The 16,945-nt window shown below is 39.6% G+C and overlaps 1 protein-coding gene across 3 annotated transcripts in view; it reads left to right on the top strand.

The window, feature by feature from the left end:
• Positions 1 to 2,618: 2,618 nt before the first annotated feature.
• Positions 2,619 to 16,945, top strand: part of LOC146370689 (rho GTPase-activating protein 6) — a 28,538-nt gene continuing 14,211 nt past the window's right edge. For 2 of the 3 annotated variants that reach the window (XM_084908110.1, XM_084908108.1), the window contains exons 1-6: positions 2,619 to 2,947; positions 14,108 to 14,267; positions 14,846 to 14,917; positions 15,698 to 15,960; positions 16,159 to 16,354; positions 16,849 to 16,904. In XM_084908110.1, the coding sequence (XP_084764236.1) occupies positions 2,801 to 2,947; positions 14,108 to 14,267; positions 14,846 to 14,917; positions 15,698 to 15,960; positions 16,159 to 16,354; positions 16,849 to 16,904 (894 nt within the window). In that variant the 5' untranslated portion in view covers positions 2,619 to 2,800. Of the gene's footprint in view, positions 9,274 to 14,107; positions 14,268 to 14,845; positions 14,918 to 15,697; positions 15,961 to 16,158; positions 16,355 to 16,848; positions 16,905 to 16,945 lie in introns of all 3 variants that reach the window. The other variant, XM_084908109.1, reaches the window with a different exon arrangement.

The following is a 16,945-nucleotide window of genomic DNA, read 5'->3' as shown; positions in this document are numbered from 1 at the left end:
AGGGTTTTGTCTTCCCTTCTCGCGTTTCAGAAGACAAACGAATTTTGCTTCACTTCTGTGCCAAAGGCGTCAACACTGGGGCTGCATACCCGTGAGCCATGTACACGTTTGAATCTTGAAGAGCACAGCACAAAAATGTTGGGGCGTCCACGATGACTGGATGAAACTTTTGCATGCTGCAGCTTTAAAGTGAAACCTCCATTTTTGTGTTTTAACCTTAAACAAAGGAAACTGGATCTGCACAACTGTAACATAATCACATAGTTTCTCCCCTCTGCGTCACAGGCTTAAAAAAAAAAAATAAAAAATCCTCAACACTATTAGAAAGCTGTCTCCCCGTTTATGCTCACTGACAGCTAAACAATAGTTACCATAAACAGAAAGAGGAAACACACCATTTCAAAAGGTGTCACTCTATTTTTGGTTTGTCCCTTTTGGACAGGCTGTCACTTTAATGTGGATTAATAAAGGTTCATAACACAGTGATGCCATTGGGTGCTTGAATTAAACATGTGCTTCACAGACCACCAGCACAGACAAGTGACAGAAAGGAGTTACTGCAGTAAGCTGAATTAGACTTATTATGCAATGTTTATGTTTTTGCATGGTTCTTAGATACAAATGTGCAGAGTTTATCATGCAGGAATTTGCAGCAATGCCATGTTCTGCAGTGCATTTGATTCCATAATGGTTATATCATAAAGTAATTCCAGACAAAAAAAGACACATTTGCATTTTTTCTAACAAAATGCAAAACTGTGCAAAATATAAATGCCAAAAATGCGCTGAACCCCTGCTTCTTAAGAATTAGATTGAACAGAATCTATTATCCCTCTAAATGCATATTCATTTGCTATTGTGATGTATTGTGTTTTATAGCATCTGAATACCCCCACTAAGTCAGAATACACTCTTGCATATTTAGGACCCTAAGGAGCGGCTATGTTGATAAATTTCTGTCTTGAAAAGAGAACAGATTTAATTTAACTGCATATTAATATTTTCAGTTGTGTTTAATCAAATTGCCCTCAGCTAACCTGAGGCTATGTGACATCTCAGCATAAATATTCTATACAATGCGCACATGTGGCTAAAAGGTTGCTAGTGGCAGATACCAAATGCAAAGATGGCTAGTCTGTCCAAAAACAGTACAATCTCCATAGAGCTGCATACCATGCCTTTACTCATTTGACAAAGTGAGTAATTTAATGCCATCTAGTGGTCTGCTGTAAAGTTCTTGTTTGTTCAAACCAAATAAAGCATATAATCTCTCAGCTCTTGCCATGCTGACTCATACAATGTGGCACATTCTTGTACACATAATTCGAATGCTTCCCATTTAAAGTCTTTCTTAAACAACCAGTAAGCCTCAAAATACAACACATATTATTATGTTTCTAGAGTTTAAAAAAATCTGCACTGTGCTCTTCATATTTTCATCACAAATTGGAGAAGTCAGTACTACAGAATCTCAGTGACCCATGTGACTTCTTAAGTAAAGAAGTGATATAACTTGCTCTTTTGTGCATGGATGTAAAAAACCTAAACCAAACTGTATTTTGCCAGGTATTCCAAAAGTCTACACAGTGTGTGTGACCTAAACACTTATACTTTACAAGGCTAGGTCAGTGTAAGCTGCATCTATCCCTCTGAGAAATGACAGAACGGGAAGTCTGATGAGAATCTGCAGGGAGTCTTACGCCAAACCACGCCACCACCAAATAAGTGGATCAAACGCGGGGCCGCTCTCTTATCACCACTTCCCCTGTCTGTTTGGTGGGCTCTGGTATCTGATCAGTCCTTATCGTGCCCATACAGTGCTGGTTCACATGTCATGTTATCACACAGGTCCCTTCCCCAGGGCTCCCACAGGAAGAGCCTGTTCCGAGGGCACTGCATGCCATGTATCTCAGCTGCTCTATGTTGAGCTCAGGGTGATGGAAGAGAGGATCATGAGGTGGGAAAAGATCTGTGTAATATTTCTGTCTTTATTGTTGCTAAGATGTAAGGTTTAACACAAGAGAGAGCCAAAACCATACTTTGGTCTTTGTATTCATGGTGTGAATGTGTCCCACAGAAAATTCATCTACTGGCAGTTTCACTTTACATCAGTGTAATCAACACAGGCCCAGTTAGTGTAAAATGGACTTCACCATATTACCAGATCACAGAAAGACATATACTGTACATTTGGAGTCTTACAAAGAAGATAAATTAAGCTTCTTTCTAACAACTCTTTCAATTAAGTTAATGAGTTCATACTGTATGTAATAAATATGCAAGCAATATTTGGATAAGGTGTAAAATAGTCCAACAGTCTCATTTTTATTCTACAATAATGATTGTTCCAGCTTTCTAGGAGTCTCTTTAGTGATTTATTATTTTTGCATTGTGTTTTACGCTTGTGTACACGATAAAAATAAATAAATAAATAAATAAAAATAAAAATTCAGCTGAGCCGCAGGAGGAACTTAAATGCACGCTTTCTGAGTCACAGCCTACTCTAACTCCTGAGTGTATTGGCTGTTTTGGTGTTCGGGGGGGGGGGGGGAATTAACATAACTTCTTTAAATGGATGTTAAATGATGAAAGCAGGAAGCAGTGAGTCAGTGTTGGGAGGTGGAGGAGGCGACCTGGGACTCCAGGCGCGTATTTCATAATTCATAATACTGAACATGGTGACGCATTGGGGGACCTGCTGCTGCTGTGAAAAAGTCCTTCTTTCGCTCGTTTAGTTTGGACCTGATTATGAATCAGTTTTTCCACTTTTTTCTCCACAACCTGACAAAGTGAAGAAGATATGTCCGCTCAAGGACTGTTAAGCACTGTTTTCTCATGCTCGCTAAGCCCCAAAAGTATTGCCAAGCAGAGACTGAGGCAGACCAGGAGCTTGGACTCGGCGTTGATGCGACATTGCGGTACCGAAGCTGAGGAGACGTCGACTAAGGTCAGTTGACTCGCCAGGTTTGATTGACTGACACCACAAATATAGGCTAACCGGATTTTCGGCGTACTTCCTCTGGTGTTAAATGTATTAGAAGAGGTCGCAGACAGTGATAATGTTTGTAGGCGATTATTGTGTGAAATGTTTTTGATGCTGACATATTTTACTAAACTTTGGAGATGCACGTGTCCTAAAATTTAGGTTAGAATACAGAGAAATATTAAAAATGTTTTTTGTACCTAAGCGTGCAAGAGCGTAGAAAAGAGAGAACTTGTTTATGCTGTTGTAAAAATTCAGGAAGTAGTTTAAATTCCCATATGGATGATATATAGCCATTTATTATTTTCTCTCAATTTTGCCTTTAAGGAAAACGCTGGGAATTTGCTTTCAACTAATCTATCATCATCATTATTATTTTATATTATTTGATTTATTTTTGATTTTCAGGTGGGCTAAATATCATAGGAAAATCCTCAGTATTGCAACATCACCAAGTCCATGACTAACAGAGCTCTTAGTTTCATGATGAGATGTGTAGACTTTTGATGCAGTCTGTGTGTCACGGGACAGTAAAAGTGATTCAGCTGGTTGCTTTTGTCAAAGTGATGTCAGCACAAGTCTTTGTCTTAACCAGCTCGTTGAACTTTGACACATTTGGCGAATCTGACACAGTGAGGGAAATCGTGTCGAAGCACATAAAAGGACAGACGTTTCTTTAGTATTAGTATTTTGCTATATAAAATATATATATAAAAAAAAAACACCCCTGTTCTTACTTAAGAACTCATGGTAACTGTTTGTATTTTATAATGGAAATGCATTACGGATGTGACATTCTAATAGGCTTCTAATAATATCTGGTCTCTCTTGCAAGTCAGAGCCTCAGAGCCTTCAGAAATTCAGTTTTCAGGGAATCTGAATGAAGCTGATCTAAGCTGGAGACACACCCTTTGTCAGCGAAGACTTTAATGTGATTTATGACTTTTTGGAGTGTGTGCATGAGTTAGCATGCACTTTTTCTCTTTTTTCTACTGAGCATGCTCAGTAGTTGTTGAATGTTCCTTGTGTTGCAATAACAAGCTTAGACGTGCAGGCAAATAGCAGAGTTACCTTTAGTAATATTAATTTAACTGAGAGTGTGAGGAAGTATTTACATTTATAGAAAGTGCAGCTGTGCAATTCCAGCACAAAAGTAGGAAGAACTTCAGTCCCTTGAGCTGAAATCTGAAGTCTGAGATCATTTCTAGAGACCCACGTGACTGGTGTTAGCTTACAGCGACAGCAAGTGCCTTAACTTTATTCAAGGTCACAAATCAAAGTCACATTTTCTGAGTTTGTCCGACAAGTGGTTCATTCGGAAAGAGTCGAAAAGTCTTCTGCAGAAATATTAGTAAAAACAGGCTGCTAGTGTTTTCACCTTTCCACAAAATACTGCTGTATCTCCACCCACTAAATTCCCCAACTTTGCTTTTACTAGTGTTTTTAATTACTTAAATGCCAACCGCTATTGATTTTGGATAAGAGAAGATCACACAGGCAAACAGAGGGCTTATAAAAAATATAACACTGGTTGACACGGCTTTCTAATGATGACATGATTCAAATGATCAGGATGATTGGGAACTCATTGGTCCGTCAGTGTGATCCTGACATTAAAAAACACAATCTTTTCTTGTTTAAAGGGACGTGTCAGAACGGTATTTTTGATCTATGTTATTAAGCGGTTTGCTAGCTCCATAGGTTGAATATCATTGTGTTGTATTAGTGGTGTACTCACTCAGAATCTCAACAATCTGAGTGGAGATGGAAAGCAGAGACATCTGGTTTACATGAAGAAAGCCTCTCTTTCTCACAGTACAGCAGCATGACCTGATCCTTGGCTACAGTCCCTCAGGCACATATTTCTTCCCACTAGAGACTGTCCGACAAGAGACTGCATGGCATGGGACTAAATCTGCTGGCTTACAACTGCAGCACTATAGTGTCAAGTTTAGTGTCTGATAAATGGAAACCGCCCAGTGGGTTAGATGTAAACATATGTGCAAAATCATTGTTTTATATCATTTTGTCTCACATTCATCTTTCCACTGGTTACATAATAGAAAAGTTACGATCTGCTTAGTGTAAGTTAAACTGTATTCTCAGCCAAAATTCCTGGATACTTACACTGAATAACTAAAATCCATTCATAATCTTGGCTTCCATGAGCTGTTAAAAGCTTATGGATCACTTCTTTGTTTGTTTGTTTTTTTGTTTATATTATAGTTTCAGGGATCCCCCCCCCCCGTTCTGATTTGTGTATCATGCTCAAGAGTGCCAATAAGAACAGCATGGTCCAACATGTTCTGAGAAGACAGGACACTGAGCACTAAAAGTTTTATTAAATTAAATAATTAAATAATTAAATAAAAATCTAAAGTGTGCTCAGCGCTTCAATATCATGACAGTTGGTATGACTGCCCAACGCTAAGTCTGTAACTTTTTAATATGAGTGTGTTGGTTCTTTCTCATGTCCTTATAAGTACGTAGACTCAGTTGCAGTCATGGTAAGCGTCCATTTGAGCTGTTTTTGATTTTGCCTTTTACTGGCTGCAATTGGACTGGAGATATCTGAAAAATGTTTCCTGACTTTTAAATCGGTGATGTGAAAAACTGCATATTTGAAATCATTAAGTATCTTTTTTGGCACTCAGTTTTAATATCGTTCACATGGAAAGTCACAGAGCGTTTGAAAACTTGAATGACTTAATAGAGCCAGATTAGATATCCAGCTATAAATTAGATCTAACATGGTAAATGGCAGGGTTATAACTGGGTTATTGCTTATCAAGCCTTTAGAGGGAGCCATGCATCATTTTGCAGGAGTAATGTAGTGAAGAAATGAGGATATTAATCACTGGAACGATGATTAGGGCTTGTTAGGAGATAATCTCCAAATGATATCCACACTCATCTTGAATTAATTAGTTACTTATTAGTATATATTTTACAAAATGAATGCAATTATACTGTTATCAACTTTCATACTTGCACTGTTCATACACAAGATCATTAGTCCGTCATTTGCTTAAGCAGCATGGCTATTGGGTCACATTATTTATTAACTTCATGCCAAGTAGGAGGAGGCTGAATATATAGGTTGATAGATTTTGTCAACAACATTAAAGCAAATTTGTTTCTGATGACTAGAGAGCTTCTTAATCTATTCAGGCCTTTTGCATCATTATTTATGTATAGATACTGACATAGAGCCTCAATTCACAAGCCACCAAGCATGCAAGCAATTTTCAAGCTTTCTAAAACTGCAGTGTTTGCGGCATTAAAGTTGAAAATGAGAAATCACAATGAGCCTCAAAACACATCAGAATGGAGCCCTGCGCGCTGGGTATATTGTTTCATGTAGAAAAAGAAACAGTGCAGCTTTGGCGTCATCTGCATTCCCCTAAGCACCACAGCACAGAGATGGCCTGAAGGGAGAAAAAAAGAAAAGAAAAAGAGCTTGCAGGAAACTCAAAACTGCACTCTCGAATCTCACTAAAAGGAATTAACTTTATTAAACGCTGGAGGAGGCATATTTAAAGTGAAATCGAGCTTGTTTTCAGAACACTGAAGTTAGAAAATATAGAACTAACAATAGCGCTGAAAGCAAGACTGCAGTTAGAGCGCATAAAGTGCCCTTTTGAGTCACGTTTGTGACTCACAACTGAGTACAAGGTGTCTCACCAAATTGTCGTAATCTTTCAGTGTGCACGTAAGCGTTGCGCTTTCAACAGGAACATGTGGTTTCTGAAAATTACCTCTTAAACTTTGACTGTTGTTGCGTTAACTTAATAGGAACCGTATTGTAGCAGGGTAAAAATTCCAGCTGTTCCAGCTGTTGTGTTCCCAATGATATGACAGTATGATTATCAGTCAAAATCTGTTCCAGTGGATATGAAAAAAGCCTTTAAATGTATTATTATTGGTTATATCTGTTAAAAACAGTGTAACAAAATATCATAAACCACCCTTTTTAATTGTGAATCCCTGTGTTCACCTCTTTTTCCGAAACTACCTAATGTGGCGTGCACAATAAACAGTTGCTTAACTAACACATGAGCACGCACACACAGCTTTCGTCTATCTGTTTATTTTTTAGCACTTTAATGATTAACCTGCTACTATGATATTCGTTTTAGAGTAAATTCGATTGATCTCAGCTGTTTCTCAAGTTTTGTGGAAGAGCTTGCCGGTGATTCAGTTATTACTGCTAAGCTGTCCGAAGAGCTCTCAAAGTGATGGAGGATTTCTCCACCCAACATTGCCATGAAAATGTTTTGTGTCTGTCTGGCGTGCTGCTTCCTGTTTATCATCCTCCTGCAAAGCATTAAGAAAACTCATTTCCAGAGAATAAGTCTCAGCGCACTTTACAAGAAGATGTGGAAGAAAAATAAACAAGAAAAAGAAATTTGAGGCATGACTCTAGTACAAAGAGATCTACAGGTTTTAAGCCTTTCTTTATTGTTCCTGTGGAAGAAGTAATTGAACTAAGCAAACTTGTAGATTGGAAAAAGTTTGGAATTGCAGATGAGAATGAAACTTTGTCTAAAACACTCAAATATTTTGAGTTTGCTTCTCGCAAGAAGCCTCTGCTTTCCAGAAAGGAGAGCTTAGATTTGTTGACTTGCGTAAAAGCTGGGATTATAAAGTAATTTCAAAGTAAAATATTCATTAACTCACAATTGTCTGTAAGTAGAGAAAATTAAGTACTGTGGCTATTCTTGGTAGAAGTGAGCATTTATGTAAGATTACTCCAAAGACGCAAAGCAGAATGCTCATTTAAGTAGATGTTGTTAACATCTCTTTTCATCACTCTCCACTGCGAGCAAATCAGTGAACAGACATGTTGACGTTGAAGTGTATGGGTACTACTAAGGTGGGGTACATTGGAGGACTTCTTTGTTGCCTCTGGGCCATAACAGCTTGGCATCACCCACATGAAAATTACATTAACTCTTTTACAGGATAAAATCACAGTGGCTGTTTATGAGTTGAAGCTCAGCATGTTAATTGTTTATGTGTATTAACATGAGAACATTACTGTGTTAATAGTAATAAATACTTGAGTTTCCGGGAGATCATATCACACCTAATAACCTAAAATGGTTCACATGCTTTTCATCTCTGTAGCTGCTGGCCCTTTATTCTGACTACCAAGTTCTGCAGACACAATTCAGAAGCTTTAATTTCAGCACTATGTCGACGGTAGACTGTGCCAGCTGCTGTCATGTTATGTCAGTGTGGATGGGTTTCACCTAAGGAGCTGCTACAGTTTTGACTTATCATACAGTAGCAGGAAAAAGTGGAGACGTCCAAAGCAACACTAATGATGACCCTGTTCTAGTGAAGTGAGTACCTCAACCCAGCTCCCGAGGACATGAGTCGAGGGACTGTAGGGTTACATTTTTCCATGAATTCATTTTCTCAACTACTTGTGCAATTCAGGATTGTGGGTGGAGTTGATGCCTTTATAAAAGACTCATATTGAGTGCAGATACAGATGAAGCCTATCTGCAGTGAGCACAGCTGTCTGCTGGATTTAACAGTCTAGCCCTTATTTTCAAGCTATTTAACTCTAGCGTTAATGTTCTCTGGCAAACGGCTAGTGTAAAAGCTTACATGATATAGGAAACGTGAACTCACCAAGCCAAAGGTTGCAGCACTGTGCACCAAGCAAAATGGCATATTATTAATATACCAATAGGTTTAGAGCATATCCCAGCTAGCAAAATGCCCAGTAAAGTAAAAGAACGAAGTATTAAAGTATTATTATACTTTAATATACTCTTTACTTACTTTTTAAATTAATTTACTTATTTATTTTATTATAATTGGGTTCCCAAACTTCTCAGTAGCAACAGTGCCTGGCACGGCCTTTTGGGTAATGTAGTTCTAAGAATGATTGGCACTTTTGAAGTATCGCGCAAAGCGAGAAACTGGCTAACTGTGCGTGCTTCTGATGTACCTGCACGTATGAGCCTCTGTGCTTTGGGATTCGTTTGTTTACTTGACACAAAGAGTGCTGACTCTTCCTGTCGCCCCCTCCCTGCCAGGCTTAACTTTATTTATGAGGCTTGTAGCAACGTAAATCATACCTAGAACTTGTGTCACTTGCCAGTAGACGTGAGGCCGGGCAGTGCTGGCTGTAAACATGTGGGTTGCTTGTATCAGGGACGATGGCGTGAAATCGGTTAATTTGGCACTAATGGGCTCTGAGCGCAGTTGAAGGGTCACTTCTCGTCCGCGGAGACTTTGTGATGGGGGATCTGGAGCGAAGCATCACTTACGCTGTGAGTAACGTTTCAGAAAGTTAGCGATCTGAGCTGTTGACGCTCTGAATGTTTCCTAAACAGTTTGCAGAAGTGGACGGAACATTTGCAGGCATTAGTGTAATGACATAAACTCAGGACGTGCGCTTATGCCCGACAGACTTTAACGCTTTTGATCCGTACGATTTTAATAGAGGTAGCATCACAATATTTCCACTCATGCACCTGCACTTTTACTCAGCATACATTAAGCGTCAATATTATTAGCCTTATCTTATGATGGCTCAGTCCTCTAAATAAATGTATTTTTTTGTTTGGTTGTTTCGTTTTTGCAATAATGGAGGTTTAATAATTGTTGCAAAAAACTACAAACACAAAGGGAAATAACAGCTGACATCCACCCTTGCGTGCAAAAATCTGTATACCAGTGTTGAATGTAGTTGTTTCATTGCTTATTCAAATCTAATGCAGAATTCACTGTACAACTCTCCAGCAAATAATATTGACACAGTGTAAGGGCTCCATAGAAAGCTCTTCCTGTAATGCCCCATTCAATGGCTTCCTGAGCACTAAAGAATATTCATCACCCCTCTGGATTTTGTTTAAGGGTGGTTGATTGGTGTAATCTGAGCTTTCAATCTAGCCATATTGTATGAACTACCTTGCACATTTCCTCTCATTGTATTCGAGGAAGCGCTATTGTGTTTCAGCAAGGCTTTGACTTAAATTTAGGTCCTGCACAACCGGGTACACCTGTATTTGAGAGCTGTGTATCAGTGAAGCTGGAGTGTTTCAAATTTAAATAGATATTCAGATCAGTTGCTATAAGAGCATATAAATGGATTAACTTAATCACTTGATATTAACGTACCAGTAAATTGAGGATAATGCCCCATCAGGGACAAACATGAGCAAACGGTAATTCCACCTTTATGATGACAGCTTCTGTAGCATCTTAAAACAGCTGTTTAGCTCTGAGTTCACTGTAATCTGACTAATTTGAAAAATTACAAAAGGCTACTACAAAAGGCAGTTATTGTCACAACCTGTTAATAATATGAAAAAGCACTGAATGAAATCTGTTCATGTTTGGACATGACAGAATTAAACCTATTGGCTAAGAGATATTGCATAAAAGAGGACGGTGCTTGGAACTGCACAAAGCAAATAAGTGGCTCTTTGTTTCTGAGTACTGTAACAACTGGGAGAGACTGTGGGAACCCAGCTCACCATCACATCAGATACATGGAGTGTGTTTCCACTCCCATACAGTCACAAAAGAGGAATGTGTGAACAAAGTGACATAACTGCAAATGTGACTTACTCATGGCATTTATGCAACTGCAATGTTAATGATGTTGATTGCGCAAATGGTTTTGTGACCTGGGCATTAAAGTTTTAAGTGTGTAGTTTCTGTCCAATGGCCAAAAAGGTTTGTAAAATGCAGACAGCTAAGATAATATTTATTTATCCTTCCATTTCCTAACCACTCATCCATCTTAGGGTTGTGAGTGATCTGGAGTCTATCCCGGCTGCCACAGGGCAAAAGTATCTCCTGCTCATTGCCCCTTTGAAAGAAAAGCCCTTTATTTTCATGTATATATTATATACAATTGATCAGAACTGTTGTAAATGGCAAGTAATGACTATAGGAATCACTAATCATACATTTTTAAATGGAATATAGTTGTACACAAAAAAAAATAAATAAAAAATCCAAGCTTATCACATTAAAAGCGAGACTGAACGTGCATCTAGCATTTAAAGCTGGCAGCAGAAAAGAGTCACAAATCTATTGTGATACATGCCAAATACAGGTTATTGACTACTGCCTTTGCACAGTAAAGAAAATATGTTTGTCATAGAATATTATTTGCCCGTGCATTACAAAATGATTAGATGCTAAAGAGCAGCTTCTTTCTATAGTAGTTCCATAAATTAATATTTTTTATCAGTTAGAATTATGCAAGATTATGTGCTGTAAAGAGGAGGATATCTAAAACTGTTCCAATTCTAGTTGGTACACTTAAGCACTGTTTTTTTTAAAGTACTTGGCAAGTAGGTTGTTCCAGCATGCTGGGGAACTTCCCACACTTCTCCTGAGGTTTTAGGCTGTCTGCATTGCTTCTGTCTCTTGATATAATCCTAGACTGACTCTATGATGTTGGGATCAAGAGAGTCTGTGTGGCCCAGGCGATCTGTTGCAGGACTCGTTGTTCTTCTTGTCACTGAGGATAGATTATGACTGTGGCTAAAGGTTTGGGCTTGGTGTCATGCTGGTGAATGAATTAAGGCTTAGTCAGATGCCTCTCTGAAAAAATGCCTGCGTCTTAAACTTTTTCACCGCTTTTATACTGCACATTGTCATACTGTATGTGTGCTAGATAATGGTATGCTACTGTTACACAGCCCTAATTCTCATTTAATGGGAGTGAGCCACTTTAGTGTAAGCCTTATCCCGATAATGAGTTACTAAGCTTCTTTGGAAAATGGCTCATATGACTGGCTTGACTGTACTGGATCAAAGCAGGGTAATCTCTGGGATGGAGATGCTCAGAGGTTGAGGATTTCAGATCAGATTATTTTCCTTGTCACTACTCCAGTATAAAACCTTTAGAACAGCGGTCCCCAACCCCCGGGCCTCGGACCGGTATCAGTCCGTGAGTCGTTTGGTACCGGGCCGCGAGAGTTGAGGCTCAGGTGTGAAATGTATGGTTTTCAGGGTTTTTATCGGTTTTCAGCGTTATTTTGTTATCGTTTTTATCGTTAACTCGGTTTTCCTGGGTCTTTTCACGTGTGTTATGAATAAATCTTCTTTTTTTCGGTACCGGTACTAGTTTTATTTTGTTGTATTTATCCGCGACACCTTAAAGGCCGGTCCGTGAAAATAATGTCGGGCATAAACCGGTCCGTGGCGCAAAAAAGGTTGGGGACCGCTGCTTTAGAATATCTGTAACAGTGTTTACTAATGAAGCATTTTTTGTGAAATGGCTTTTTAGACGATAGACAAGCACCTGCTAAAACTGTACACACCATCACACACTATACTAAATTGAGCTAAAAAGAAATTAAGATGATGCATTTCACATTTAAGGGGAGCTATTATTGCACAGTCAGTATTGATGTTCAGCTGATCTAGTTAAGCTTTTGCTTTTTGCTTGGTTTCCAGCAGCTGTGCCCTATGGCAACGTGTTTTTAGGTGTTGCACAAATCCATATGTCAGTTTGTTTCATTCAGGTAAAAACAGTTATGCCATGAGGCTTTTATTTATTTGTTTATTTTTAATTTGGGAAAAAACATTTACTTGGCCCCAGCTGACTATTACACGGTAGTCAAAGGTCATAATGACATTAATACATGTTTCAAGCACTATCACTTGTTAACAGAAAGAGTGATTGTGAATATATTTCAGTTTTAGTCCCACAATGAACTCGTGAGTCTAATCTTTGATGATACATATATGGCAGTCATGTGAAAAAGAAAGGACTCTGTAGTTCTGTGAAAAACTGAGTACTTAGTACTGCTTCCATAGGAATTCAAAATGTAAGTAGATGATGATAATCACATGCACTTGATTAATTTGTCATCAGCAAGTGTGACCACCCCTATTAAAGCCCAAGTTTTTAAGGTTTTTGTTGATCTGGTGTAATCGGTGCAATGCCGCAATCTTCACAGAAGTGGAAGTCCCAGCAAATTTATCCAAAGGTCAGACTCAGAGAGTCAAAGAAATTGGAGGAAAAAAAAAACTAAGAGCTACATGTCAGTCTTTACAGGCCTCAATTAGCATGCTAAATGTTATAGTTCATGACAGTGCATTTAGGAAAAGACTGAACAGGCACGGCCTGTTTGGAAGGTGTTGCCAGGAGAAACCCTCTTCTCCCTAAAAAAAACTTGGCAGCACGGCTTATCTTTGCAAAGTTGCATCTGAACAGACCGCAGGAGCTCTGTAACAATCTCCTTTTGTCAGGCAAGACCTAAGTGAAGATGTTTGACGAAAACCAAACACAGCATATCAGAACAAACACCTCATACCAGCTGTTAAGCACAGTGATGGAGGGGTGCTCTGTCCTCAGTCTATCCGACAGCTACAGCTAGGCCAAAATTGAGTCATAACAGGACAACGATCCAAAATCACAGCAGCAATTTGCAACAAAAAGATTGAAAAAGAAAAGTTGGGCCAGGTGTTGCATTGGCCAGACTTTGGAACAATGTCTGCAAACCTCAATGAACTGCACTGTTGTACAGGATAGTGGGCCAGAATTCCTCCAAAGTGATGTAAAAGACTATAAAGTCATATAGAAAATGAATAATTCAAGTTATTGCTGCTAACGGTGCATGCTATTGAATGATGGAGTGTAGTGGTTTTTTCTTTCACAGGAATGCATAGAGTCTTGTGAACACTTTCTTTTTCACATGACTGCATGTGTGTCTGGACAGATATGGATGCAATCTGTAACTACACTGTATGGTGGAGGCATACGGTCAAAAGGCCTCACATTACTGGGGCACAAGTTCAGTCAGGCAGCATCACTAATGTCAACACCTCATAATTCTTGTTTCGACATGCAGAAAAAACATTTGCGATGGATTACATAAAGTGTTTAATACAATCGCAACAAGAAATGAATAACATTTGCACATTGCAACCTGTTTCTCACGTGCAGTCTGTCAGTTTCCCTCATGGGAAACAGTTTTGATGATTTTCAGCTGCCAAGTGAAGCAGAACTGCAAGTGTTTGCCAGTTGATGCACACTGCCATCTGCAGAGAGTGTGACAGGTCATGAACATATGACACAAATTATGGATGTAATTGTCTGATGTGCTTTAAAACCTGCATGTTTGTGTTTGCCCTCAGGGTGACTTCACTTGGAACAGCTTGTCAGGAGGCACTGTTGGCCTCAAGCCCGTCCCCCTGCAAAGCCTCTCAGAATTGGAGAGGGTTCGTCTCCAGGATGTGGCCTTCAAGCGATTGCTTCGGTGTCATGACCTGGGCTGCCACATCATCATCCCTAAATGTATTACCACACACAGACACACACACAATTACAGGCCTCTTCTTGTCTCCCAAGTTGTTATTCTGTCTCAGGCAAGAAACTTTCTGAAAAAACACATGCTGAGCAACAGATGGGAAATGTTCCTCTCTCCTTTTTCTCCTTTTTGTTGTGTAAGGGCATCATACTCATAAACTCATTGGTTTAATGACGTGAGCTCATCTACCTTCTCCAGTAATAGGCTGAATCATTTCTGGAGTCCACTACTGCTGCCCTCTATAAAGAAAGCTTTTAAAAACTGTTTATTTTCTGGTGAGCTGTCTTGGTTTTTCTTGTTTCAAAATCGTCCCTGGAGTCTGTAGTGCTTTGAAAACGCCATAAATAGAGGACATGTGAAAAATGTGCTGTTTTCTGAAAAGGAACAGTCCTGTAAATTCACGGTGAATTAAGATTGGCTTTGCATATCATTATCTTGACATTTTTTATATAGTTTGTTTCTTAGCTCTTTTGTGTAGTGACCCTGAGAATATCAAGTGGAGCAGACATAAACAGAAACATATTATCTAGACTTCTGTTTTTTTTTACCTGTGACTCTTTTTTAGATGGCCACAAGCACAAGAAGACACTCAGGAGGAAGTTGGATTCATTATCTAAAGAGAAGAGTAAAGACAAAGGTAACATGATCAGGATATAGTCTTAATTCTGGTGCTTTAAAGGGTAGTTTTCTCCCAATTTTCTATTTACAACATGAAGTAATGGCAGCATAGCAGGAACTTTGGTGCTTTCAAGCACTTCTTAAACAGATAAAGATAAACACAGCTATCTTTTAGGTCTGTAGGAGAACCACTGAGTCTTGTAAGACTTTCATTCCCTTCCAGTTTCTAGTCTAGTCAGCCTGTGACACTTTAAAAAATACTCTTTTATCCCTTTTGGCTGAAGCTGTATCGACTCACTGAAGCCGACAATCTCAGCTTTTTATACCCACGGAGCACTGAGCGATCAAAATCAGTACAGAGAGGGCTGTGATCTCCAACCACCATGCTGCCCCGCCTGCTGCAACAATCCAACAGGAAAGTGATGTTCTCTGTCAGACAGGCAGTCGAGGGAAATAACTAAAACAATCTTAAGTGGTGGCTTGTTCGTTACAGCCTATCCTCAGGCATGCCCAGCCCCCTCTTTCCTCTTTTCCCTTTTTGTTTACAAAAGCACTTGGGAAAGTATGTGCTCCCTCACTCTGAATATTAAGTGTGGCTGTAGAACAGTGTTCTTGGCATTTATCTTGAGCAGGATTTATTCAAAAATATATATTAAATGGTTTCTACGGAAACTAATCCAGAGAGTAAAATGGATAATACGCTGCCATGATTGACACATCTAAAGAGAAGCTTTCTGTTGACTTGGAGCTTATATGTGAACTTTAAGTCTCGCTGTCTTGCTCTTCCCCCCTCACATAGACACCACGCCACAGGCGTTTGGCATACCACTGTCGCATGTCATATCCAACGACCGCATGCACAAGCTGCGGCACGATCACCCGCGGGAAGAGCACAGTGACCCCACTGAATTGATGCTATCCTTCCTTCATCTTACATCTAGCTACAAAAGGGCTAACAAAGAGCTCTCCAGCAGCAACTCATCACTGAGCTCCACTTCTGAGACCCTTAATGAATCACCACTGCCCAGCACACCAGACATAGCCCCACGGACACGCAGACGGGTAGGCTTCCCTGTCAACAAACCTTACATACACTGATGTAGAATAACAAGTTATTTGTCTGATTATGCTTGCACTCGAGATTTCTTTGAGAATTTGTGACCTTTTTAGATGTTCCCCCGAAGGCTGATGATGTGGCCATTCACAGCATATGATCAATTGCTTTTCCAGTCATTATACTGTCACCCATCTGCTTAACAGGGTGGAGTGTCTGTGGATTGCATCACTGACCTTGATGACAACCAGTCTCGGCTCTTGGAAGCACTCCAGCTGTCTCTGCCAGAAGAGGCAGCTGGCAACACGAAGAAGCACCATGACGAAAAGCTCAGCCTTAACCCTATTTACAGACAGGTGCCCAAGATAGTGGACCAGTGCTGCCAGCACCTGGAAAAATACGGTACGTAGTGCACAAGTAAAGGTACATAAACACAGTGCAGAATACCAAATTAAATTCTATAAAATGTACAGTAATGCATCTCACAGAAGAAGGTCTTGGGTTCTAATCCACCATCTGGCTGGGGCCTTTCTGTGTGGAATTTGTATGTTCCCCTCAATGTCTGTGTGCGTTCTCTCTGGACACTCTTGCTTCCTCCCACACTTCAGAAACATGTAGTTAGTGGGGTTAGGCTAATTGGTCATTTGAAATTAGCCTTAGGTGTGAATGGTTCTCTGTCTCTTTGTGTTGGACCTGCAAAAGATTGGGGTCCTGTCCAGGATGTACCCTAGCTCTCACCCTATGGCAGCTGGGATAGGCTCCAGCCCCAGTAGAAGAAAATGGATGGATGCAAAATGTACAGAATATCCCCTTAAACACTTGGTTAAATGTTCATTGTCTTGCGATGCAAATGCCTTGGAAGTTGGCTCTAAAGGAGCATCTTTGTCTTTGTTTAGCCCTACAGACAATTGGAATTTTTCGTGTTGGGAGTTCCAAGAAGCGTGTACGACAAGTAAGACGTCAGCTTAGCTTTTTAACACCTCTGCACTTTAT

The sequence above is a fragment of the Perissodus microlepis genome, chromosome 16 (assembly GCF_051167445.1).
Source record: "Perissodus microlepis isolate ML-2025 ecotype Zambia chromosome 16, ASM5116744v1, whole genome shotgun sequence".
NCBI classification, from domain to species: Eukaryota; Metazoa; Chordata; class Actinopteri; order Cichliformes; family Cichlidae; genus Perissodus; species Perissodus microlepis.
Note: the sequence above shows the minus strand (reverse complement) of the source record. Positions and strands in the feature narration are given on the sequence as shown.